Source organism: Oryzias latipes, chromosome 3 (genome assembly GCF_053564925.1).
Source record: "Oryzias latipes strain Hd-rR chromosome 3, Olatipes_Hd-rR_3.1".
In the NCBI taxonomy this organism is placed as follows: domain Eukaryota; kingdom Metazoa; phylum Chordata; class Actinopteri; order Beloniformes; family Adrianichthyidae; genus Oryzias; species Oryzias latipes.
The window spans coordinates 30605630-30629019 of NC_136239.1; the positions used below are offsets into that span (position 1 = coordinate 30605630).

At 40.6% G+C, this 23390-nt stretch overlaps 1 protein-coding gene across 5 annotated transcripts in view; it reads right to left on the reverse strand.

Annotated features, from left to right (window-relative positions):
- Window positions 1-402: 402 nt before the first annotated feature.
- znf710b (zinc finger protein 710b) overlaps window positions 403-23390 on the reverse strand; it is a 28175-nt gene continuing 5187 nt past the window's right edge. For 3 of the 5 annotated variants that reach the window (XM_023953582.2, XM_078945303.1, XM_078945302.1), the window contains exons 2-5: window positions 7773-9347; window positions 3588-3779; window positions 3299-3470; window positions 403-2738 (exon numbers count right to left, since the gene is read on the reverse strand). In XM_023953582.2, the coding sequence (XP_023809350.1) occupies window positions 2554-2738; window positions 3299-3470; window positions 3588-3779; window positions 7773-9305 (2082 nt within the window). In that variant the 5' untranslated portion in view covers window positions 9306-9347 and the 3' untranslated portion in view covers window positions 403-2553. Of the gene's footprint in view, window positions 2739-3298; window positions 3471-3587; window positions 3780-7772; window positions 9348-11247; window positions 11400-20046; window positions 20097-23390 lie in introns of those variants that run through there. The other 2 variants (XM_023953583.2, XM_020699951.3) reach the window with 2 other exon arrangements.

Genomic DNA, 23390 nt, shown 5'->3' on the forward strand with positions numbered 1-23390 from the left:
TCTGGGAAGAAAGTTCCCCTGGAATTGGCAGAGAACGTCCTATCTATTATTAGCTGGCAGCCTTTAAAACTCAGTAACTTTGAGCAAAATGAACAGCGTCATCCTGGAATAGAATTTGCTATGCAGATAGAGAACAAACCCACAAACCCAGCACATCGGACAGCTCGAATCAAACCATCTGAGCATTTTATGCTGGAAGGGTTTTCACTGTAGGGGGAAGTCAAAAGTTTGTTCACACAGCAGGAATCCAGAAAAAAACTTCTGTTTTTAAAAAGATGTGTTTACAAAAAAAAACTTTTACTAGCTTTAAATACCCACTACATTGTAAATTGTGTTTTTAACGTGTTCTTGTGCCATTTTCCTCATGATGGAGCGCATATATAAAGAAAATTAAGCTTAAAATTGCATTTCTGGATATTCTTTTATTCAAATTGTGATGAATCAGGAGCAGAAGAGAAAAAAGCAGTTGGAAAAGACGCCTATTTGTGACGTAGAAAAAACTCTGGGCAACCCACAAACCCCTCCCCCAAGCTCTGACTAATAGGGAAGGGGGGTGGGGTTACTCTGCACCAACGGCCCCGCCCACAATTCAAAGGTAAATTTCTAATGAATTACTCCCACTCTGCAGATACAGTCCTAGAAGATGTTTTTTTTTTAATATTTTACTAAAAACGGCATAATCATAATTAAAAGACCACTGAGAACACTATGAAAATAGATCAATTGATGATCAGCGTGGGACTTTAGACACATTTTTCAGAAATTCCATATAGTTTTTCTCACCAACTAAGTAGAGGCTATTCTAAATATTTCATATTTTCAAACATGTTATGAACCAAATTTTGAATTATCCCAGCTGATTTATTTATTTAATCTGATGTCACCAAAAGAGAAACCAGAAAGGAAAATGTAAGTCAGTTTCAGTGTCAGCTAATTGTCTTTCCCCTGTGAGCATAAAGCTTATAATATTCTGTCAGTTTCACTTTTTTCCTTGCAGATCAAAGTGGAGGACGAGCAGAGTCGTTCCAACTGCCTCAACACTGACTTATAACACTGGGACAGATTCAACCCGCCTCATTCATCATTTAAACTAGAGAACCTTTATTAAATAATTCAGTCAATTTCCAAGAGGTCTCAGTTGAATCATTTTCATCTGGAAAAAAAAAAAGAAACAGTAGACCGTTCCTCTGGTTTAGTGTGCATATTAAGGCTGACCTGCATGGCAGGACAAGGGGAGTCGAATGCAGTCCCCAAAACTAGAATTTGAGGTGTGGGGGGTTAGTATCCCTCCACTGTCAATTCTATCCTTTCCAAATCTAACAAAGCAGGATCTTTAAATTTGAACTGGTGCATGTTTTCCACAATTAAGGATTTGGGAATACATCACAAAAACGAGTGTATCCAAAGTGAAGAGAATCCAGCAAACAAACGGATGAATCTTCAGCTGAAACATTTCTATTTGGGAATCAGAGTTTTACAAAAACCTTATAAGGAAGCTAATTCAGTTAGTATTGCCATAACGAAAAAAAAAAAAAAAAAAAAAGAGGGTTAAAGATGTAACTATCTTTTTTTCCACCCCACTTCTCCTGTTTGCAAAGGATTCGAATCCTACAAACCAATTTTCACAGGAAAAATGAACATGTTGGATGTAAAAGTGCTTTGTATAGTTGTTGCAGTAATTCAAAAACTAGAGCAGTATATTCACCACACGGATAGGTTATCGCTGTGAAGCTATAAAGCATCTAAAACAGAAAAGGGCGGCTTAACACGCTGCACGGTGTTGCAGATTTTCACAATGAAAGAAGATTTACATGCCAGCTATCATTTCCTCAGATTTTAGCTGACATGAGACAGAAGCAACTTTGATAGAAAGTGCCCTGATTAGGGAGAAGTAACAATGTCCTGTGCACAAACACGCCTGAGGCAGTTCAAATGTCAAAATAGGAACAGTTAATTAGGACTGTTAAATAGGAGCATTCAAACCTATGAATATGTAGTGACTATGTACCCAAATGTCAATACACAGTGAGTAAATAGCAGACATGGTATAAGCTTAGTTGCAAAATGTCTGTAGCTGGCACTTTCCGTCAAAAATAGAAGGGCATACATTGGATGTGCATGAATGATGATGGCAAACAATGATTTTCCATCACATCAAATGAAACTGATGGCTCTGCGACTTCTTTTTTTTTTTCTGCAATAACTGATACTTACACACAACATATAGATTTGAGTGTCTATCAGAGTCTTTGAGTCGGTACGTGTAGTAATCCTTTAAAAGGAGCTCCAAGCACTCGCCGACAGTTTCAGTGTCTCTGTTCAGGCAACGGATATGAAGCGCTTCTGTCTTTGAAGTTCGGCTCTCTCCTCGCCTCAGTCGGATCTGCTCTTTTGGAAGGAGGTCAAGACAAAACAAAAAAAGCTTTCCCAGAGTCTCCCCAAAGCCTAAAAAAAAATCTGTAATTTCCTTCAGGACACAAAAGAAAATACAAACAAAAGAGAAAAAAAAATAAAGAAAAAGGGAAAGCACATCTCCTTGTATCCATCAATGCCTCAAGGTGTGGAGTAGCTGCCTGTATCTTTCCCGAAATTGTAATACTCCTCCATGTCCTCCATGTTTGCTGTGGTGAGTTTAGTCAGGTTCTGGGAGCCACTGTTGTCCATACTGTCTGGTGATGTAAAGCTGAAGTTCTGGCTTTCATAGTCGCCCTGGCTTTCCATTTCAGGAAGAACTTCCGCTGCAATGAAAACAGAGAAACTGTAATTATACTTCTGAATGCGTCTTTATTAGATATTATCATCGGTATTAAATGGTTACATTTGAGACATTACAGACAAAGCTTTAATTTATGCCAGTTCCTTTGTGACAGTTTATCATTTCTTTTGCATCAAAGATGTTCTAAAGTCTGGCTACCATCTACATCCTTTGATCTATTGTAAAAGTGTTCCCAGTGGTCTTGTAATTTGGATTTTGCCGTTTTCAGCCCAAATTAAAAAAAAAAAAACCTGTGCCGTTTTCTAGATCATAGCTTCTGCAGAGTGGCAGTAGTTTAGTAGAAATTCGCCTCTAAGTTGTAGGCGGGACTGTTGGCACAGAGTAAGGCCGCCCCCATTTCTCGCCATCCATCTGTAACTGCTAGCTAACAGCCCCTCACAAAAAACGGCGACCATTAATGAAGCTATCAGCCATACAGTTTTGAGCCAGATTCCAGCTCAGACGAGGAAAACGAAGACACACAAGGATCTATCAGTCTGCAAGAGGAGTGGAGCGGCGGAGGCAGCTTGTGGCAGGTCTCACCTTGGCCCTCTGGTGAAACGTCCATTCCATGCTTCACCTTCATATGCCTGCTGAGGTTTCCCTTCAGGTTGAACTTGCTGGTGCAGTATGGGCACTTAAAGGGCTTACTGCCAGCATGGAGGTGCATGTGGCCCAGCAGGTTGTACATTCTGTTGAAAGACTTGCCACATACCTGAAAAAAAATAAGTAAACAAAACAAATTCAGAATTGACAACATTCTTATGACTTTTATGGGGTCTATCCGCTGTTTTTGTGCTTAAATGACCAGGAAAGGAGCAGAAACCCTCACCTTGCATTTAAACGGTTTCACAGGCAGGTGAACGATCATGTGGGTCTTGAGGGTCTGCTTCTGGATGAAGCTCTTGAAGCAGACGTGACACTGGAAGGGTCTGACGCTGTTGTGAATCAGCATGTGCCTCTTCAGATTGGCAGACAGCGTGAATTCTCGAGAACACACGTCACACTTGTGGCCTTTCATCCCCTTAGACAGGTGAACACACAGGAAAGCAGTCAGATGACAGCTGTTGAAGACGTTTCTTACAGAAAATCCAAGAATCATCTGTAAGGGCGGACTTGAAAGACCAGGGCTAGAAGCAAAGTGGGGTAAAGTAAGGACAGCTGAATTCTCTAAATTTGGCTCCTGATTGGCCTTTTTCTCTGAACTATAGGTACCTGGTGAAAGAGGGGTCAAGTTGTTCCACCCCTGTAGCCTCTTAAGGCCACAACTCTAAATAAAACTGTGAGACAAGCCAGGCAAGACGGCGAGAGAGCCACTGATGAGGCTTTATTTTGACTCTGGGTACTAAGAAATGGCCCCAAACTACAAGTCTGAGCTGAAGGTCCAGAAATTGTCTGCGGATTGTCGCTTATTGTTCCTTCTCCCCTCCACCTTTTCCCTTCTGAAATCATAGTTAATGGTGCCATAAGTGAGAACAGACACATCTGATAATCTTCATCTATGATAAGGACACAAGGAAATATGTCCGATTCTAGAAAGAAAAGAGTAAGTCTCAACAGAGCTCCAGAATGAAACACAAAGATAGAACAGAGTCGTGCCGGTGGCAGACTCATATTCTGCAATGAAACAGACTCTTTTCCGTGCAGACAAACCCTGAAAGAGCAGATCTCCCCAGCTGCGTTGCTGAAAAACTCAGCGTAGCCAGGGCAGAGTTTCCCTGATGCTTCGCTCCAAGTCCAAGGATTTGGGGTTGCAGTGGAAAGTGCACCAACCAGTTTCCAAGTGGAGCTGATTGAACTCCACAGACATGTTCAAGTTAAAGTACGACTCTGTGGTGCTGCGGTTTGCATGCTTTCTCCCAGACAACTCCATGCCCAAGAGGTCCAGGAGGCTCTGCGTTCGGCAGCATATTTGCAAGCGTTAGCAAACAAAACATTTAGCAGGAGTCGTCTCACTGATGAACACTTTCACTCAATCCTGAGGATTTCCTCAGCGCAGAGTCTGATTCTAGACGTTGATGCATGCAGGAAGAGATGCCAGGAGTGGGCCTTAAACCCGAGGGCATCAGAGCAAATCAGAGTGTAGCAAACTGAGCTTAAATGAGGGTCCTTTTTATGCTTTTTACAACTCCGAAGCATAGACTGTTAATAGTTGAAACATTAATATTACTTTTTTTTGTCTTGGGAAAAAAATATTCCAATTAAAAAGGAACCCAAAATGCTGGAGAAGAAGTGCAAATGAGACCAGTAGTGAATACAGCTGTTGTGGGCTCAGTGCAAATAATTGTTCATGTTTGTACTGTTAGCTTTGCTTGATCCAGATTTAAAGATTTTGAAAAGCCGAAGTTTGTTTTCATTGAATTTGACATAAAAATCTAGGTGTGGGTGGTTGCTGATAGTGATACTTGGGGCCAAATACCCAGAATAAAGAGTAAAACTGCATGCATACGTGTAAAACAAAGAGCAAGTCTGCCCTAACAGAAAAACTAATCTCTCATGCTCAGGCTGTACATAAAATATTAAAATGTTTGTCAGAAGTTGACATTTTAGGTAGATTACAACAGCACAAGCCTCCCTTCAGTACTTCTTCAATGTCTATACTGCATGTGCCCCAGGAAATGCATAAACGTGACAAAGCAAGTCACACGCACAGAAGTGACTGTAGCCTACAGGCTTCACAAAAGGCTTCATGCACTCAACAGAAAAACAAGTTTGGTAGGTAAATGTCTAATGTTTCAGATAACAAAATTGTATTTGTATTAGACGCCAGTAAGGTGAGAAATGATGTTTGTCTGAAGAGACATTTAGCAGGCGGCTCCTCTGCCCACTGCTTCAACAAATGAGTTGTGCTGTTGTCCACAAGGGGGAGCCATAAACAAGCATCAGGTACAGGTTACAACGATCACAAACAAAATGCCCTCAGACTGCCTTCTGTCCAAGTTTGACACTTTTAACCCTTGTGCTATCCTAGGCACTTTAACGTTGGGAGTTGGGTCATCTGGACCCCACGAGACCTTCTTTCTTCAATGATTTGTGATCTTCACTGGTGTCCATGCATTATATGAAATCCTCTCCACCTTTATCCACCTTTGTCATGGTATGGATAACACGTCAATGTAAGGGTGGGGTCATTTTGACCCCATAAGATAGCAAAAGGGTTAAAAAGAGTTTCACTGGAGAAAAAAAACAAAATACTTGGTATTTCACCCCCTTAATTGTTGACATTATAATACTTTAATTTGCATTTGTTTTTTAAAATGTCTACTTTTAAAAATGCAAATCTTCAGGAATACAGGAACTGACAGCAAAATGTGTTTTGTCTTCCTTGTAGGAACATTTACCACAGGCAGGGAAAAATGGGTAAATAACAGACAATCCTGTGCAAGGACACAACGGGGATGGTGATTAAAGCAGGTTAAAGAGCTGTCTTTGTAAAAACGTTTCTGTTTTTGTTGCCGACTTTTGACAGCCCTCTTTTTCAATTTGCAAATTGTGTTTTAAATTGTCACAAAATACAAGCACTTCTAGTATGATTTATGATCTTATGAAAGAATCAAACTGGAAAAAACAAAGATTTTCTGATTAAAATTGAGTGTTTTGGATCAAAACTCTTATTATGCCAAATCCCTTTCAAATCTAAGTACAATTCCAGGTCTCCAGCACTAACATCCTACCGGTCCCTTTTTTCAACTTTATCCAATGCTAACAGGAAAACCAGCTGCAGGTTTTGTGGCAAAGAATTGATGACTTTCACGTCTTTCTACAATATGTACAATATGAGAAAGGGAAACTTTTGCTCGAGTGATCTTCACGAAATCTTACACACATGCCGCCAGCTCTAGTCTACTAACACCACAGCAGTTTCGTTGACCTTTGACCTTGGGAAGGGGCCGCCATCTTGAACTTAAAAAAAAGCAACTTTGGTACCAGCTACAAACGAAAAACTCCCCCCTAGGAATTTTCATCGATTATCTTGTAACTTCTCAAGCATCACTAAGTACTTAAAACGAAAAAAATGATAGAATTAGAAGTTGCTGATTTTTACCGGCGTGCGCTTGGCAGCTCACACATTTTTTATTGGAATGTCGTAAAAAGGGTATCCATGAATTCGCTGGCTCATGCTGAACAAAAGGAATATAAGATACAATATGACAGTGTTAAAACTCTGGGCATGGTAAATAAAAAACTGTTGCAAAAAAGTCTACTGACTCAGCTAAAACATTAAATTCGGGAAATAAAAAAGTTACAATTCACTGAAGAAACCAATACACACTTCTTGGGGATATCCCAAGGAACTTTTGAAATCATTATGGGATGGCCACACGACCAACGGTTTGGCAGCCATTTTGTGCCAAAATCTAAGATTTAGCGATTTTCTTGTTTTTCCAGCTTAAGTCTACAAAGACCCCTGCAGTTTTGTAAACCTCTAACCTTGGAAGAGGCTGCCATCTTGAATTAAAAAAAAAGCCCCTTCAGTGCCTGCCCCAAATGAAAACTCATCCTGGGGATTTTCATTAATCATTTCCTAACTCCTCAGCCATCCTTAGGAAGCAATATTGGGGGAAGAAATGGCAACTAGAAGTTTTAGATTTTGAACAGCGTGCACGTGGCGAGCTCTGGGAATTGGCGTCTCCTATTACTTGCACATTTTTTAACACTGGAATACTGGAATTCAGGAAAATGTAATTCATGCATCTATGGCTTGAACTGAACAAATTGATATAACATTGGATATGACCACATTAGGTATGTAGGCCTTGTTAGCAAAAAAAAGCCCCATTGCTAAGCAAATCCAAAAGTTTTCTTTTTCCGAACTCAAGTCTCGGCAGTTTATTTTGGCTAGATCTTTGTGGGACTACAACAGATAAAAAATAATGCAAGGCCTCTCTTTATTTCCTTACGTTTTACCATCATCTTCTGTTTATGAGTCTGTACAGGTAACATTTAAGCCTAGAAGGAAGAAAGTTTATTAATAACAGTAGTAAAAGGTGACAGGGAAAGTGTCAGGTGTTGGTACCTTATGAGTCAGTGAATGCTGACGCAAGTGGTGGAGCTGCACAAACTCCAGGCCGCACTGGGAGCAGGTGTAAGGCCTCGGGCTCTGGTGCTTCAGAAGGTGGTTCTGCAGCTGGCTACGGTAGGCGAAGGACTTGTTGCACTCGGTGCACTGAAAGGTGTGGGGGCCCTGGTGGCTGGTCTGGTGTCGCTTGAGATGAGCGTAAGTGGGGAACTCCATGCCGCACTGCGAGCAGACATGGCAGCGTCCACGCTCGTGCTTTACCTCGTGCGCTCGCAGTTCACTGGGATAGGCGAAGCCTCGGCGGCAGAAGCGGCAGCTGTAGGGCTTGATGTCGGTGTGCTGGAGCATGTGTCGCTTCAGGTGGCTCGTCTGTGTAAAGCCCTTCTTACAGACGGTGCACTTGTGGGGACGAGTGCCTTGGTGAGTCAGCAGGTGGGTCTGAAGATGACTGGGCTGTTTGAAAAGTTTCCCGCAGTGAGGACAGGCGTGAGGTTTGATCCCGTTGTGGCCCAGGATGTGTGTGACTAGATTGTACTTGGAAGTGTACGACTTGTCGCACATCCGGCATTTCCAGCGCTTTAAACCATCTCCCACATCTACACAGTAAGACTCATCAATCTGGATGTTGATATCCAGGCGGTCTACTCTGCGGCCACCATGACGACGAGGAGGCTGGGGGTGTGGAGGTTGCTGGTGCTGCGCCCCACTGCTTCCATCTGTCCACATCATGCTCTGGCTACCGTCTTCATACTCACCTCCCATTCCCATTTCTGTTGAATCATAGCTACCCACTTCACTGGTCTGGAAGTAGCTGCTGATAGCTTCCTCTTGCTGCGTGGGCTTCATCATGGCGTTTGTCTGGTGTTCTACTTCCTCTTCACCTTCTCTGCCACCTCGACCGTGGCCTCCCATAGGGCGCTGGCCCGGGAGCCCTCTGTGGCCCTGCTCTGGCCCTCTGTGGGCCACTTGGGGGGGAGCAGGATGGACGTGGGGATTAGCTTGCTGCTGGTTAGTTGCTTCCCGTTCACATTCTGCACAGTTTTTGTTGGTGCCTCTGAGAGCAGCAGGATCTACTTGAACTAAACCGCCCCTTGGAGCCATATTGTTCAGCATATGGACACAGGAGGGCATTCCAGAGGTCACAACTTCCCCTTTCACATGGGAAGAGGCCACCGGCAGATCACTTCCCTGAAGGCCATGGCGATTGGGGAGGATCATTTTCTCGTCAGGATGTTGGGGTGGCCCTTGCTGCCACCTCCTCTGGCTGCAGCTTGGTTGCATCTGGTTGTCTTCTAAGTTCTCTCCCAGGTAATCTCCGTTAGCGCCAATAAGCTGGTCAGCGTACTCGTAGTCAACACCGTCTACTGTTGGGGCAGGGGATTCTTTGGGTTCACCGGTGTAAAAGCCGTTGGGTGCAATAGTAGCTCCAAAAACTTCATTCTGGGAGATGAGACCTAGCACGGCGGCCTGGGCTAAGGACAGCACGACAACAGGATCTGTTTGTGTGCTTATGTCCACCAGCCTGGCCATTACCTTGGGCTCACATCTACCCAGGCGCCGGCTCGCCTCCTCCTGGAAAAGAAGGAAAAACATGTAGGTAAGTGAAGCTGTCATCATTTCAAACAAATCAGTAACAAAACAAAATAAATCAAATTTTTATTCAGCTAAAAGATTTTACCAAAGGGAACAACCAGCAGGGAAATAACCTGATTGTGTTGAAAATCCAGGTTCTTTCACCAATACCTTTTTTTTGCATGATAACAGAGGCATACTCCAAGATGACAACGTCAGGATTCATCTGCCTCAAACTGTGAACAAGTGGTCCAGCGAGCGTGAGACATCCTTTCCAACATGAAGTGGTTACGACACCCTTTAAAGACCCACTCCCATGAACATTGTGTTTTGGTGTTTTTAACATGTTTTTGCAGCCTTTTCCTATGACATATAAAAAGAAAATTAGGCTTAAAACTGCATTTCCGAGTATTTCTTTATTCAAAGGTGTGATGTAGGACATTCAACACCAAGCCACAGGCTCCCTGCTCTGCTTCATTTGGATGCAGACAAATAGATCCATGAATGCCTTTCTTTTCCCCATCTGTGCTGACATCTGGCTCAGAACTGTACGGCTGGACATTGCTCAGCTTTTTTGTTGCACCTGTAATGTTGGGTTGAGGCTATAAGCTAGCGAGAGAGAGTAACAACCGATGGATAATGGGAAAAGTATGGGGGTTTTCTCCTTGCCAACACAACTTTCTAATGAACTCCTGTCACTCTGTAGAAACTATGTCCTAGAAAACGATTGTTTTGTTTTTATTACCAAAAGTTACTGAACCATACAATAAGGAATGGGTACATAGGCCATATTTGGAAAATGTATTTAAAAAGAAAATACGTAAATAATATTAGAATCTGACATTTGAGTCAATTGTCATAATAATTTTTTTGCATTAGTCAATACAGCAAACTATGTAAAAGTTAAAAGGAATTAAGGTGAGAAAACTTGCAAATTTATACATTTCAGTTTATTGTGACCAAAAAGAGAGTTTCAGGATAAACCTCTAATTCATGTTTATATCATATATCATCATAAATGTTCCTGTTTATTTTGAAAACAAATTTTTTATGTTCACTTATGGCTAAACCTAGACGTTGGTGGTTCTGAAACCTAAATTGAAGTTTCTAGCACAAGAATTAAACCTCAGTAAAGGCTGTCTTGGAACAAACGATTAAATTATTTGACTGAAGGACAGATTGTTGATCCAGCATGCTAGTGATAGAGGGTTTAGCCTGTTCGTGTGAGCTGACGGGGATTAGATGGGCTACAGATCTCCACACTCTCAGAAAAGGGAGAAAAATAACAGAAAACTTAAGATTAAGAAAGAAAAAAAACAAACGGTGAAGGAACCAAAAGAGAAAGCAAACAACAAGCATGGAGAGATTAGAGCAGGCTTGTCGATTTGAAAACAGGAAGCAAGACAAATGAAAGGTAGAAAGACACGAAAGTAAAAGGAAAGATGAGAAGAAATGGAGGAATTGGAGGAGGAAGAGAGGAAAGCTGAAAGACAGTAAAAGCCATGAGGAGGGTAAGTGTGAAGCAGCGGGCAAAAGAAAAATCAAGAGACGGAAAGACATGTAGACAGAGGGAAGGAGGGTTGAGGAAGAGAGGCAATGAGTAACCTGGAGACAGAGAGAGAAAAAAAGGAAAATGCCACAATGAAAGCTAGAATAAATGAGTGTGAGGTGAAAAAGAGAGGCATGAGGAAGAGCTTTAACTGGAAGGACTGTGACTGAGCGCAAAGCTTATTTGTTATTTAAATATGAATATCTACCACTGAAAAATTACCTAAAAATATAGGAATATTCACAAAATCTTCTTTCAAAGCAAGTCCCAGACCATCCTTTAACCTGCATCCCAGCCGTGCCTCAGCAAACCACCAGTTCACATGTTCCAAATGAGAAGCAATGAACTCACCACGCTCCTCCTGCTATGAGCCTTCAGGTGCTTTAAGGATCTCATTCTTCAGTGTGTGTGTTCAGTGAGAGTAGACTGTGTTCATCTCCTTTTTATACGTGCGGATGAGCTGAAGGCGGGGCTAACATTACCCCCCTCCTCCACCATCTTGCTCAGCACAGTTTCAGTAGTGACTCTGGTCATACCAGCACAAACAAACAAACACACAAACAAAACCATCTTTTGCTATTGAGTGTGTGATCTGCTGGTTCGTCTGTGATCCCTGGTTATATAATGATTAATGTACAAAGATGTCCACAATGGTACATAAACATCATGTCAGACTTGCATTTTTGGTTCGACCAGGTAACTCAATTCACTCCCTCTTCTATGTTGTTTCCTCCTCATCCATCCTCTTTCATCTAAGGGCCATTCCTTGTTTTTGTCTAACATCTATGCATCTTTTTTTGACTCAGCATCTCTCATCTCTCATGTGAGCTTTATGGAAATGTGTTGCAAGATTGTTTCAAGCTCAGATTCGGAGTGCGACGGGGAGAGAGGAGGAAGAGAAGCGGAAGAGACGGAAGGTGACTGGCAAGGAGATGAGCAAATTGAAGACAGAGGAAAAAGGAGGATGGAAAAACTACTCAAAGAAAACAGAAGGGAGGGGAGAGGCAGAATGACAGAAAAAGGCGAAGGGGGATGGGAGCAGAATTTAATAAAAAAAAATAAAGAAATGGGGGACGAACAGCAGGTTATGACAAAAGTACAAAGCAAAGCTAATCTAGTTGTCTTGGATAAACCACCATATCTTAGGTCACAAAAACTGCTGACTAACTTCTTAGGAAACACTGGTTAGGCCCAAAAGCACTATCATCTCTCTTTATGTCATATTTCACCTAGAGTAACCTACAGCTAATTATGGACGCCATGGTGGAGCGGTGAGACAGGACAAACAGTGACTTTACAGTAGTGTACACAAAGGTTAGGACAAGCCCTCAGTGTCTGCTTCCCAATAGGATGCAAATGGGAAAAAAAAGTAACAAATGTTAACAGTTCCTTAAACCCCTGTTATGGTGTCTGAAAGGAGATACTACCAACCGACTCCAATGTTGGGAATTCTGATTTTACACATTTAAAATAAATAGATTTGAAGATACAAATATATGTATGACCTTTTTGATGAAGGGGGTTCAGAGAAAGAAAAGGAAAAGTTAACACCAGCTTTGTTTTAAATAGATCAAAAAACCTCCAACCTGTAAGACATACAAAGAAAAGGGACATTTAATGACCAATTGAAACCATAGCAACCTCTTAAGAGTACAGCCGACACTGTTTTAAGTCAGACACAGCAATTAAAATTCAAATAAGACACAGAGGTCGTTAGAATCTGCTGACATTTTCAGTCAAAAATACTAATTGACCTTCAGATTTTAATTCAAAGAAATCTTAAAGGTTTTGTTAAAATATGCCAAAATATGGACAATGAGTAAAAAAAATACTTCTGTTTCATGTAAACAAATAACTTAAAAACTATGAGGACTAAAGCATCACTAAAAACTAAATAAAAACGAGATTGGTGGAAATATTTATGGTTAGCTTGCATTTTAAAAGATTAACAATAAAAAAGTATTTTGTTTACCTCAAAAGAACATAAATACCTGCTAACTTAAACTCATCCAACCATCTTTAGATTCCGATGATTCCCTTACAGCCTCACTGGGCTACTGGAGCCTATCCCATCTACTGCCGGGCAACGGTGGGGTTACATGCCAAGACAAACAATCACACCTTAGGGGCAACTTAGAATCACCTAGAGTCAATTACCCTACAAAGCATGTTTTTGGACTGTGGGAGGAAACTGGAGTGCTCTGAGAAAACCACGTGAGAGAACATGAACATACAGACTCCAGACAGAAACAACCCAGCTGGGATTTGAACTAGGGCCTTCTCGCTTTGAGGTGAGAGTGCTAACCACTACACTGCCCTATAGCCCACTAAATAAAACATGCAATGAATTAACTAAATATCTCTACGCGAATATATTATGTAATGGAAGAAGCTTTGATTATAAGAAACTATTCATATAATCACATTGATAAATGTTCTACAGTAACTAGAGGTTAAGGTCTTAAGATTTTTTACTGCATGATTTGCACACAGAACACCCATTGTCAAGATTTACATTTAGCAAATTGTTTGACTTTTTAGTTAACGAGATAAATCTTTCACAGATAAATCTGTGACTACATAATGATCCACGCAGGACCAAAATGTTCCATTAGATACTGACATTTAAAAACTGCAGGGCTTAAAAATATTAGAACTTCCAATGTGCAATTTTATTGTCAGGTATTGCAATAACTCAAGCTGCTATATATTAACCAATACTTCAGTGTATGGTGACGTGTGTTATATAACCTTTAAGGGGGGGGGGGGGGGGGGGGGGGTCCCAATTATAACTGCAAGTCCTTTGCCGTACTATTGCAGCTAGAAAATTTCGGTTTTGAAGGCCTGTGGCTATGATCACATGACTTATCTGGACCACATCAATGATACTTTTTGATACTGTTTGAGCAAACAAGTGTTGTTTGATGCCTTAGAATGATGAAGATTAAAACACTAAAATCTATTTTTATGTTGCCCTTACACTTAATGTTATCATATAATGTTTAAGTGTCAAGTAAAAGTAGTACTACAATGTAAATGGTGGACTTTACAAAGCTGCAGTATATTTTCCATTAACCAATAAACAATTCATGAACAAAGTGTAAAATTGAGTGACTTCTGTTCAAACGGCTTCTTAATCTGCTTTTACACTAGGATATTCCTGCACGGTAAACACATGGAAAATACCAATAATTCTTACACTTTTGTCTGGTTGTTTGCGTACACACATTGCACTTTCAGATGAAAACCAAACACTTAAATATAACATAGTAATAAGTGCCTTTACCTTCTCCCTACATCGTGTTTACTCTGTTAGACATTTTGAAAACTTTCCCAGGAGTCCTGCTTCTTCAGTTTTATTGGCAGTTCATTTTGTTCCTCGTAACACACCGTGGTTACGATGCTTATTCCCTTAACTTAATTTCCACACTTTATTCGAAGACCCTTACTCTGAAAAAAGACCACAGTTTACATCTTAAGTCCATACCAGAATTCTAGCGAGCCTTAGGACCCTTAAAGTTTAAAAACGGACAATCCAAACCCTATGCAAAATAAACCTGTCAGTGTGCCAGGGCAGACTCTATTTCTTATAAAAACCCAAATATTTATACCATCTAGAAAAAAGTGGCTATATTTAAGATGTCTTTAAGACTTGAGTGAACTGGTAAGCTCCTATTGCACATGCATTGGCAGATGCTGTAAAAAACATATTGTTTAATTGCACTTTATTTGTGTCAATTAGATTTTTTCAACTCAGGAGAATCAGCTGCAGGATTAGACACCATTTGGAATTTTGAAATAAATCCTTTTTTTTCTTTTACAGTTTTATAAGCTCTTGGTCAGGAGAACTGGTTGCAGTGGAGCAAGCAGTAGAATTTTTCCCTGTCAGAACCCAAAAAAGCCACTCAAAACAGAAGTGGGTGGCATCATGCTCCCGCCCACAGCAACTATCACTTTATATGTTTTGCATTAAAAACATTAAAAAGAGCAGCATTAAGTCTGGCTAATCTATATCAAAATAAGAAACCATAATATAACACAAAAAGTTGTAATTGTCCTCATATTTAGACTACTATTGACACACTGTAAATGAAGCTTTGTTTTTATTATCAAACTATGACAAGCGCAATAGACTGGGATTTATAAGAGGACAGCATGGCTACGCTACGTTCACACTGCAGGGCTTAATGCTCAATTCCGATTTTTTTGAAACCTTTTTGCAAGCTCGCTTCCCTTCCACTGACTGGTCTTAGCAGCATTGTCTGCCATGGTTGATGTTTATGTTCTTGTTTCCGCCTACTTCAACGCAGAATTATGACGTTTGTAGCGCATCAATGACGTACAGGTCGGACGGAGGTTGTATTTCAAAAGATCAGATACGTATCGGAATCAGGACCACATACCCAAGTGGCATGGGTCACATTTAAAAAGATCGGATCTGTGTCGTTCAGACTATCATGAAAAGATCAGATACAGGTCGCATATGGGCAAAAGAAAATTTGAAATTGGGTTGTTTCAGCCTGCAGTGTGAACGTAGCCCATGATGGGGATGTTGAAACTGTCCTGGAGCTCCAACAACCTCTGCAGCTCTTTCACCTGCTGGAGAACTAAAGCCATCTGAGTTTAACGTGACAGAGGCCGATAAACAAAAGATGGAGTGAAAGCTCCTTAACTGTTGAACGCCTTCACACTGCTACAATCTGAATAGAAGTTCATAAACGCATCCATCTAAGCACCTCTGAATGCACAGTAGGTGGATGAAATTAGAATGGTCCATACCTCCTACTTTTTCTGTATAGAGACTTAATCCAAGGTACGCTAAATTCACTGGATGTCACACAGTTGCATTTGGCACAGCTGGCTTTTTAAATAACAAAGTGCGGAAAAGGTAAGCAGACACTCATTAACCGTTTTTTGCTCTTTGACTAAGTATACAAGGTATAACTCTTTGGTCACTCTGTATGCTCATGAGAAAAACATGTCAATGGACTGCTGAGGACCGGGGCAAAGTCATATTCTCCGATGAAGCCCCTTTCCGATTGTTTGGGGCATCTGGAAAAGGGCTTGAAGAAAAGGTGAGCTCTACCATCAGTCCTGTGTCCAGCCAACAGTAAAGCATCCTGAGACCATTCATGTGTGGGGTTGCTTCTCATCCAAGGGAGTGGGCTCACTCACAATTTTGCCCAAAAACAATGCATTTTCCAGCACAATGGAGCACCGTGGCATAAGGCAAAAGCGATGACTAAGTGGCTTGGAGACCAAAACGTTGACACTTTGGGTCCATGGCGTGGAAACCTCCAGGATCTTAATCCCATTGAGAACTTGTGGTCAACCCTCAAGATGCAGGTGGACAAAGAAAACCCTACTAATTCCGACAAACTCAAAGAAGTTATTATGAAAGAATGGGTTGCTATCAGTCAGTATTTGGCCCAGATGTTGATTGAGAGCATGTCCAGTCAAATTGCAGAGGTCCTGAAAAAGAAGGGCCAACACTGCAAATACTGACTCTTTGCATTAATGTCATGTAATTGTCCATAAAATCCTTTGAAACATATGAAGTGCTTGTAATTATATTTCAGTACATCACAGAAACAACTGAAACAAAGATCTAAAAATACAGTTTAGCAGCAAACTTTGTCAAAACTACTATTTGTGTCATTCATTCCTAAACTTTAGGCATTGATTGTATATATTAAAACTTATGGTGAGGACTAAAACCTTAAATCAGGCCTGTCCAAAGTCCTGCAAAATGCGGCTCGTGTTCAAATTTCCACAGGGTCCTGCATTAAATCTGCACAAATTCTTAGAAAGTTGTTAGCACTTTCCAAGAAAGTGGACTTTTCTTATTGCAATTGTCTTAATAACGTTAAAAGCGGTTTTAATTCTGTGACTTAATCAATGAATCGACTTATATTCCTACCTTTTTTCACTATAAGGTAAAAACTACAAAGTGCCATCACAGCGGACAACACACGCGTGTTGCAGCAAAAAATGATCAAGCCATCATTACATGTGACCATACAGTGTGGTAGAATGTTCTAACAATGTTCCCTTTGGATTATTTTTATATGCAAAACAACAGTGGGCTGAACTAAAAACAGAAATATGAATGTATTTCCCATCAATTCTTGTTTCATTGCTTATCCGTTTAATTTCACATTCTTCCTCAGCCAATTAAGTAAATCTTGATAAGGCAAATGAGACAAACCATCACCTCGTTCTTTTCACTTCAGCCTCATGACTAACATTAGCTACGGTGTTGTAAGCCACCTGTTGAATATGAGCAAACAAAATAAGTACCAAGCCTAGAAGAACTCACCTTGAACTAGACTGGGATTGGTGACGAACAACTGTACTCTGGTTATTGTGAAGATAACTTTATTAAAATACACTGTGCATGTTCATGTTGTTAAAAAGGATGTTTTCTTTTTCTCACAGTTTCCCGGTGGATGTTGTTTAATAAAGTTATGTCATGCAAGAAAGAAAAGTGGTGCACAACATGAAAAAGAGAACATGGAGGAAAAAGAGAAAGAGGGGAATGGCAGAAGACAAAATGGGGGCATAATAGAGGAAGCATGAGAGAGAGAGAGAGAAGGAGAAAACAGATGATTGCATGGAATGAAAGAGGGATTGATGGGGAGGGAGGGGATAAAGAGCGCTGGATGGGAGGGGGGACAGAGGGAGTGAAACAGAGGAGAGAAAGAGAGAAAATGAGAGGCAATCGTGGGGGAGGGGAGGATGAAGAGTGAGCAGAAAAGAAACGGAGAGCAAGACAGGAAAAAAAAGAGAAGTGAGACAGGCAGCGACGCCAGAGTGAGACGGAGGGATGGATGGGTGATGTGCAACGTGAGAGAGAGGAAGAGAGGGAAAAAAAGGAGAGCAGAACAGAGGGAGGGGCAAAGCATGATGGAAACCCAAAGCAAGTGAGAGAAAGAAAGAGACAGAACATGGAGGAAGGGAGAATGAAAGAGAAAAGGAACAGAAAGAGGGGGAGGGGAAGAGAAAAAAACAGGGGGAGGTAGGGAAAATAAAAGGTCCGAGTTAGAAAGAAGGAGAACAAAAACTCCTCTCTCAATCTTCCTTCATTTTTTAGTTTCACAAACCAAACTGCATCCAATAAAAAAAGGGACAAAATGATGCAGTTTATATCAACAAACTCTTTAGATCAGAACATCGCTTCATCCTAATAATCCAGCCTCAGAACTCGTTATACGCAATAATCTCTGAAACATGCTGGTCGTAAGTTTTTTTGCAGCTCCAAGGCCCTCAGCAGATCTTACACGGCTTACATGGAATGTTACAGCAAGTAAGCAGAAGCAGAACTGCTGCGTTTTCTTGATTCCCAAAGTCAGGAGGGGCTTGATGGCAGATTGCGAGAGACATGAGGTAGCTTAAAGGGTTCTTAATAAACAATTGTTAAATCAAGAATCAAGATAATAACAAAACCTTTGAAAATCAGTCTAAGGGGGCCAATGGACCTTTCTGTCTTTGTTCACCTTTCGCCATATCCCTACAGTGGGCCGGGCCGGCACAGGTGGTTTGGCCGGGAGTTTTACACCGGATGCCTTACAACTAGGGCTGCACGATATGAGGAAAACTTGCGATATGCGATATTGGTGATTAATATTGCGATAACGATTTAATTTGCGGTATATAAACAAATAGCAAAACAACCAAAAACATAATTTCCATTTCACTGCAACAGTTTAAAAATTATACTCCAAATGACCCTTGTCGACGTAGGAGGCAAACATCAAACATAAAAGGGCTCATCTGATTGATCAACAACGTAAACGGGTCCTTCCGATTGGTTAAATGCATAAAGGGATTTATTTCATTTATTCAATATTTCAAGCTGCCATGAGTTTGTTTTAGCACATTTAAGGTAACCATTTATTGCGATTTTTGACATATTTTGCGGTATGCATATTGCACAGCTTGATGTTGCGATAACGATAAATTTGCGGTATATTGTGCAGGCCTACTTACAACCCTGTATTTTATTTGGGCTGGGGACCGGGGCATGGAGACTTAGACTTGGCCTCCACATGGCTACACAGTTAGCCAGTAACACGAAGGGTCTTGCCCCAGGGCATGATTTCCCCATGCGTCAGTCCTACATGCAGCCAACTGAGCCATCCAGCTACCTAATTAATTTTTTTTGTCTGATATTTTAAATGTGGCTTTTTATTTGTCACTGTATTTTTCAGGCGTTTTTAACCCTTTAAACAACATTTGTGCAATGCCTTACAGTGATAAAGTATTGCATGTCAGTGAAAATCTGCTTTTCTCAACTTCAGACTCTGTTGGAATAATGTTAATCACGTAAACAAAGAGTTACGGTATAGTTAAAATGGTATGTGTTATTTCCATTGACTGTATAACAGAACTCGACCTAGCGAGAGTGATGTCACCCATGGAAAATATCCTATTTCTGTCTCCAATTCAGTCGCTCTATGGACACCACCATGTTGGAGCCAGATGATGTCAGAAAGCAGTGATTGCTAAGAGTCAGTCTGAGTCATTGTTTCAATAGCAACCACTATAACCAATCAGGAGTCAGCTAGTCGGAAGTCGACATCCCTACCAAGCCAACACTTTTATTGAAGCATCTAAATTGTCAGTTTTTAACTTGAATGACTTGTAATAGAGAAAAAATATCATGAATAGAAAAATTAGGATTAAAAGAACAAATTAAACAAAGCAATAGCAGAGCAAGAATATTAATTCTGACAAATGATGACTGAGTAATAGTTGTTCATTTCTGAAAAAAACTTTATGGGCTTGAAGCCAATGGGTACTTCTTATTTGGAATGCTATTCTCATACTCAGTCAATGGTTATTTCCTGTTGGCTGCAACAGCTCCGATGCAAATTATATATATATAGGAGCTTGAGGGTCCTGTGCAGTATCTCAGCTGTTCCCAGCACCACGCTTTTCTGGACTTAGAGGTCTGAGGTCTTTCCAGGGATCTGTTGCAGCCACTCCTCCAGCTTGGGGGTTACTGCCCTGAGTGCTCCAATTACCAATATACCTTGGATCAGTAATTATATATATATCAGTAATTATATGCATTGATAACAGGTTTAATGTTTCCAACTTTTCCATGGTTATCTTAAGATGTGTGTCTATGGATTTAAAAGTTCTTACTTCTCCTGCTGCAGTGGCAATAATTTCCGGTTTCAACAAGTGAAGTCCCACTGGAAAAGACAGGAAGAACAAGTACTTTTTGCTTAGTTGCAAAAATAAAACTTATTTTTTTAAATCAAACAATAGCATTTTTGACAAGCAGGTTAAAATAGCAATTTTTGTTCAAACATTCATGTCTGGAATGGGTCAAATGGATCTCAAAATCCAGTCCATCTTAAAAATAGCAGCCTTGATTTGTCTTTAGGATGCCAATAGAGAATTCAGTGGGCGTGTGGACAAACACCTGCCACCATTGACCCTCTGAAATGAATTCCCAGAGCTTCCTGAGGACCAGGTTAGCCCAACTCTGAGCTTCAAGAAACCCTGCCCTGCATTTTTCCAGTTGGCTACATGAATCAAGTGTTTTTAGTGAGTAACAACCTGGAATCACCTGATCCAGATAATTAGCGTGAGTAGGGCAGGGATAGGAGGGCGATAAGCTCTCCATGGCCAAGACAGGGCAGCCTCAAATGAAGCTTAACACCTCTATTCTGCTCATTCTTGGCAGTGAAATAAGTAGCAGGGAGGTTGAATCAGCTGTTGGCACATGCACCATATTGTTCATGTGCTTTGTTACTCACATGAAGGCTTGCTCTGCAAGTGAGAAAGAAATCCAGGAACACCTTCTGTTGTTTCTAAATATTTCTCTGAGATATAGTTTTGCAAGCAGATAAATACACACTGCAGCAATAAGAACTTGTGCTGATGACAATATTGTCAAGCAACACAAATTTAATATCTCACTTGTCTCACAGACAGATGGTTGTCTACAATGATAAGTTTAGCATTACGTGTTTAACCACAGATCTGATTCCATGCAGATTGAAATCAATAGGTTGATGTCTTTTTTTTAGTATATATATTTCTGATTCATGTTAAACACAAAAAATGTAATGACTTCTCACACCATTTGTTGATTTAGTAGTAAAATAATTAAAGAGAGACTGGCTTTCTTTCTTTGAAAGTATGAATAATTCGCTACCAATCCCCCACAATACTTCCCCAACCTTAAGTAAATAAATGTTGCAGTTCCTAAAATGATCACTGGGGGTTGGTTTCCAAATGAAACTATTTTCCATTGATTACCATGTTAAAAAATCCAAAATGTAAAGCCCGGTTACAAAAGATTTTTTAAGATTTCTCTGTGTCAAAATTTTAGACAATTATAAGCCATTTTGATTTCCATACAGGCTTAACATATATATTTATATTTATTTATTTAATCAAATAATATTTGATATAACAGTATATAATGCTGACAGAACCAAAAATCCAGTAGCCAGTCCCTAGTCAACCAAGAGAAACCACAATGCATCAATAACAAAAAAAGCAGCAATGACTGGATGATAACTTGGTTCATGTACGACTGTTGACCGGTCAAACTGCCCTGACCTAAGGCTCAATCTGCCACAAATCTGCCTCTAAAGGTTTCCCTGACAAAAGAAACATTTTTACTAGTATCTCAACAACTCTCTTTAATAACCCGTTTGGTAGTCAGGAGTCCCTCCACACTCAGACACAAAGGAAAACACAAAACATGACATTTAAACTAAAAGTCAACAAAGGTACACATTTTTCTGTTATGCTTCACCAAACAAAGATCAGCTGTGCAACAGCACCCTCTGGGACAAGACTGAGTTGGAGTGACTTGCACATTGTCACTAAAAAACAAAAAAGATCTTTGATTTTAGATTAAATGTTTTTACATCTACATCACAATAATAATTTATAATACATATATATTTATTATATATATATATATAAAACACAAAACAAACGCCCCTCTCACCCTTCCGCGGGTGGTTTCTCCTCCAAGCTCGGGTCCTCTACCAGAGGCCTGGGAGCTTGAGGGTCCTGCGCAGTATCTTAGCTGTACCTAGCACTGCGCTTTTCTGGACTTAGAGGTCTGAGGTCTTTCCAGGTATCTGTTGCAGCCACTCCTCCAGCTTGGGGGTTACTGCCCCGAGTGCTCCAATTACCACAGGCACCACTGTCACCTCCACTTTCCAGGCTTTCTCCAGTTCTTCTCTGAGTCCCTGGTATTTCTCCAGTTTCTCATGTTCCTTCTTCCTGATGTTTCCATCGCTTGGCACTGCCACATCCACCACAACGGCTTTCCTCTGTTCTTTATCCACCACTACAATATATATAGTACAGACCAAAAGTTTGGACACCCCTTCTCATTTAAAGAGTTTTCTTTATTTTTTCGTGACTATGAAAATTGTAGATTCACACTGAAGGCATCAAAACTAAGACACATGTGGAATTATATACATAACAAAAAAGTGTCAGCTTGGATCACACAAAAACAATAAGCGATTCAGCACAAAGTTTCTTTTTTTCTTTTTCCTTTGTGCAAATTCACAAGCTCCCTGATAAACAACATGGCATCACAGCATTCTCTGAAGGGCTGGTCTGGGACTTTTAAGTGCCTGCATTTCAGGGATAAGCTGTAAAACACAGTAAGGGTGAGGATAATGAGATGCATCTTTTTAGTGTTAGGGGAAGCCAGAGTATTCGGACACAGCCAGGCAAGCGAGCACATGACAGAGGCTTAAATCTTCCATAATAAAATTAAAGGCAGTCCGCTCTGCATAGCAGCACCACTGGAGCTAATAAGCAGTCACCTGCTTCACTGACCACAGAATTGCACCACTGTTGTGGAGCCGCAGACAAAGCAAGGACAGCACAAGAATGCAGAGGATGTAACACAGAAAGAAGTGGCTGATTGGGAAGTAATTTAAGTTACTTTATTGAGGAAACAAAGCAAATTTTTCTTAAGGTCAAATGGTTGTCTTTTTGGGAAAAGGGGGCATTGACTGTATATGAGAACTGGACTGTGTGATAACTCCCCTCTTGCTTTCCAAAAAAGAAGTACCTGCTGGCTCTAAGAAGCCAAAATCCCATAGACCTTTATTGAGAAATACACTGCTATTAATCAGTCATTCTATTTGTCAGAGTAACCATTCTTGCTCAAATACCTGTTTTGACATGTTTTGTTAATTCTAATCTTTTCATGATAGTTTTGTCTGCATTGAAAGTTATTGAAGTTATAAACTGGCCCATCAGATGCCTCAATAAAAAGTTTGTAGTGCCCGCTGGACCCCACTTCGAACACTCCAAACGTTTGATGAACAGATTCACCCAAGTCCCTTTCAAGAGGCAGGGTGTTGATTTCCAACAAACTCACTCATGACTGGCGACAGGCATTGCCATAGAAATTATAAGAAAAATCTGTAAGTGGTTGCCATAGAAACGATGACTCAGACCAACTTTGACCAATCACTACTTACTGACATTGCCTG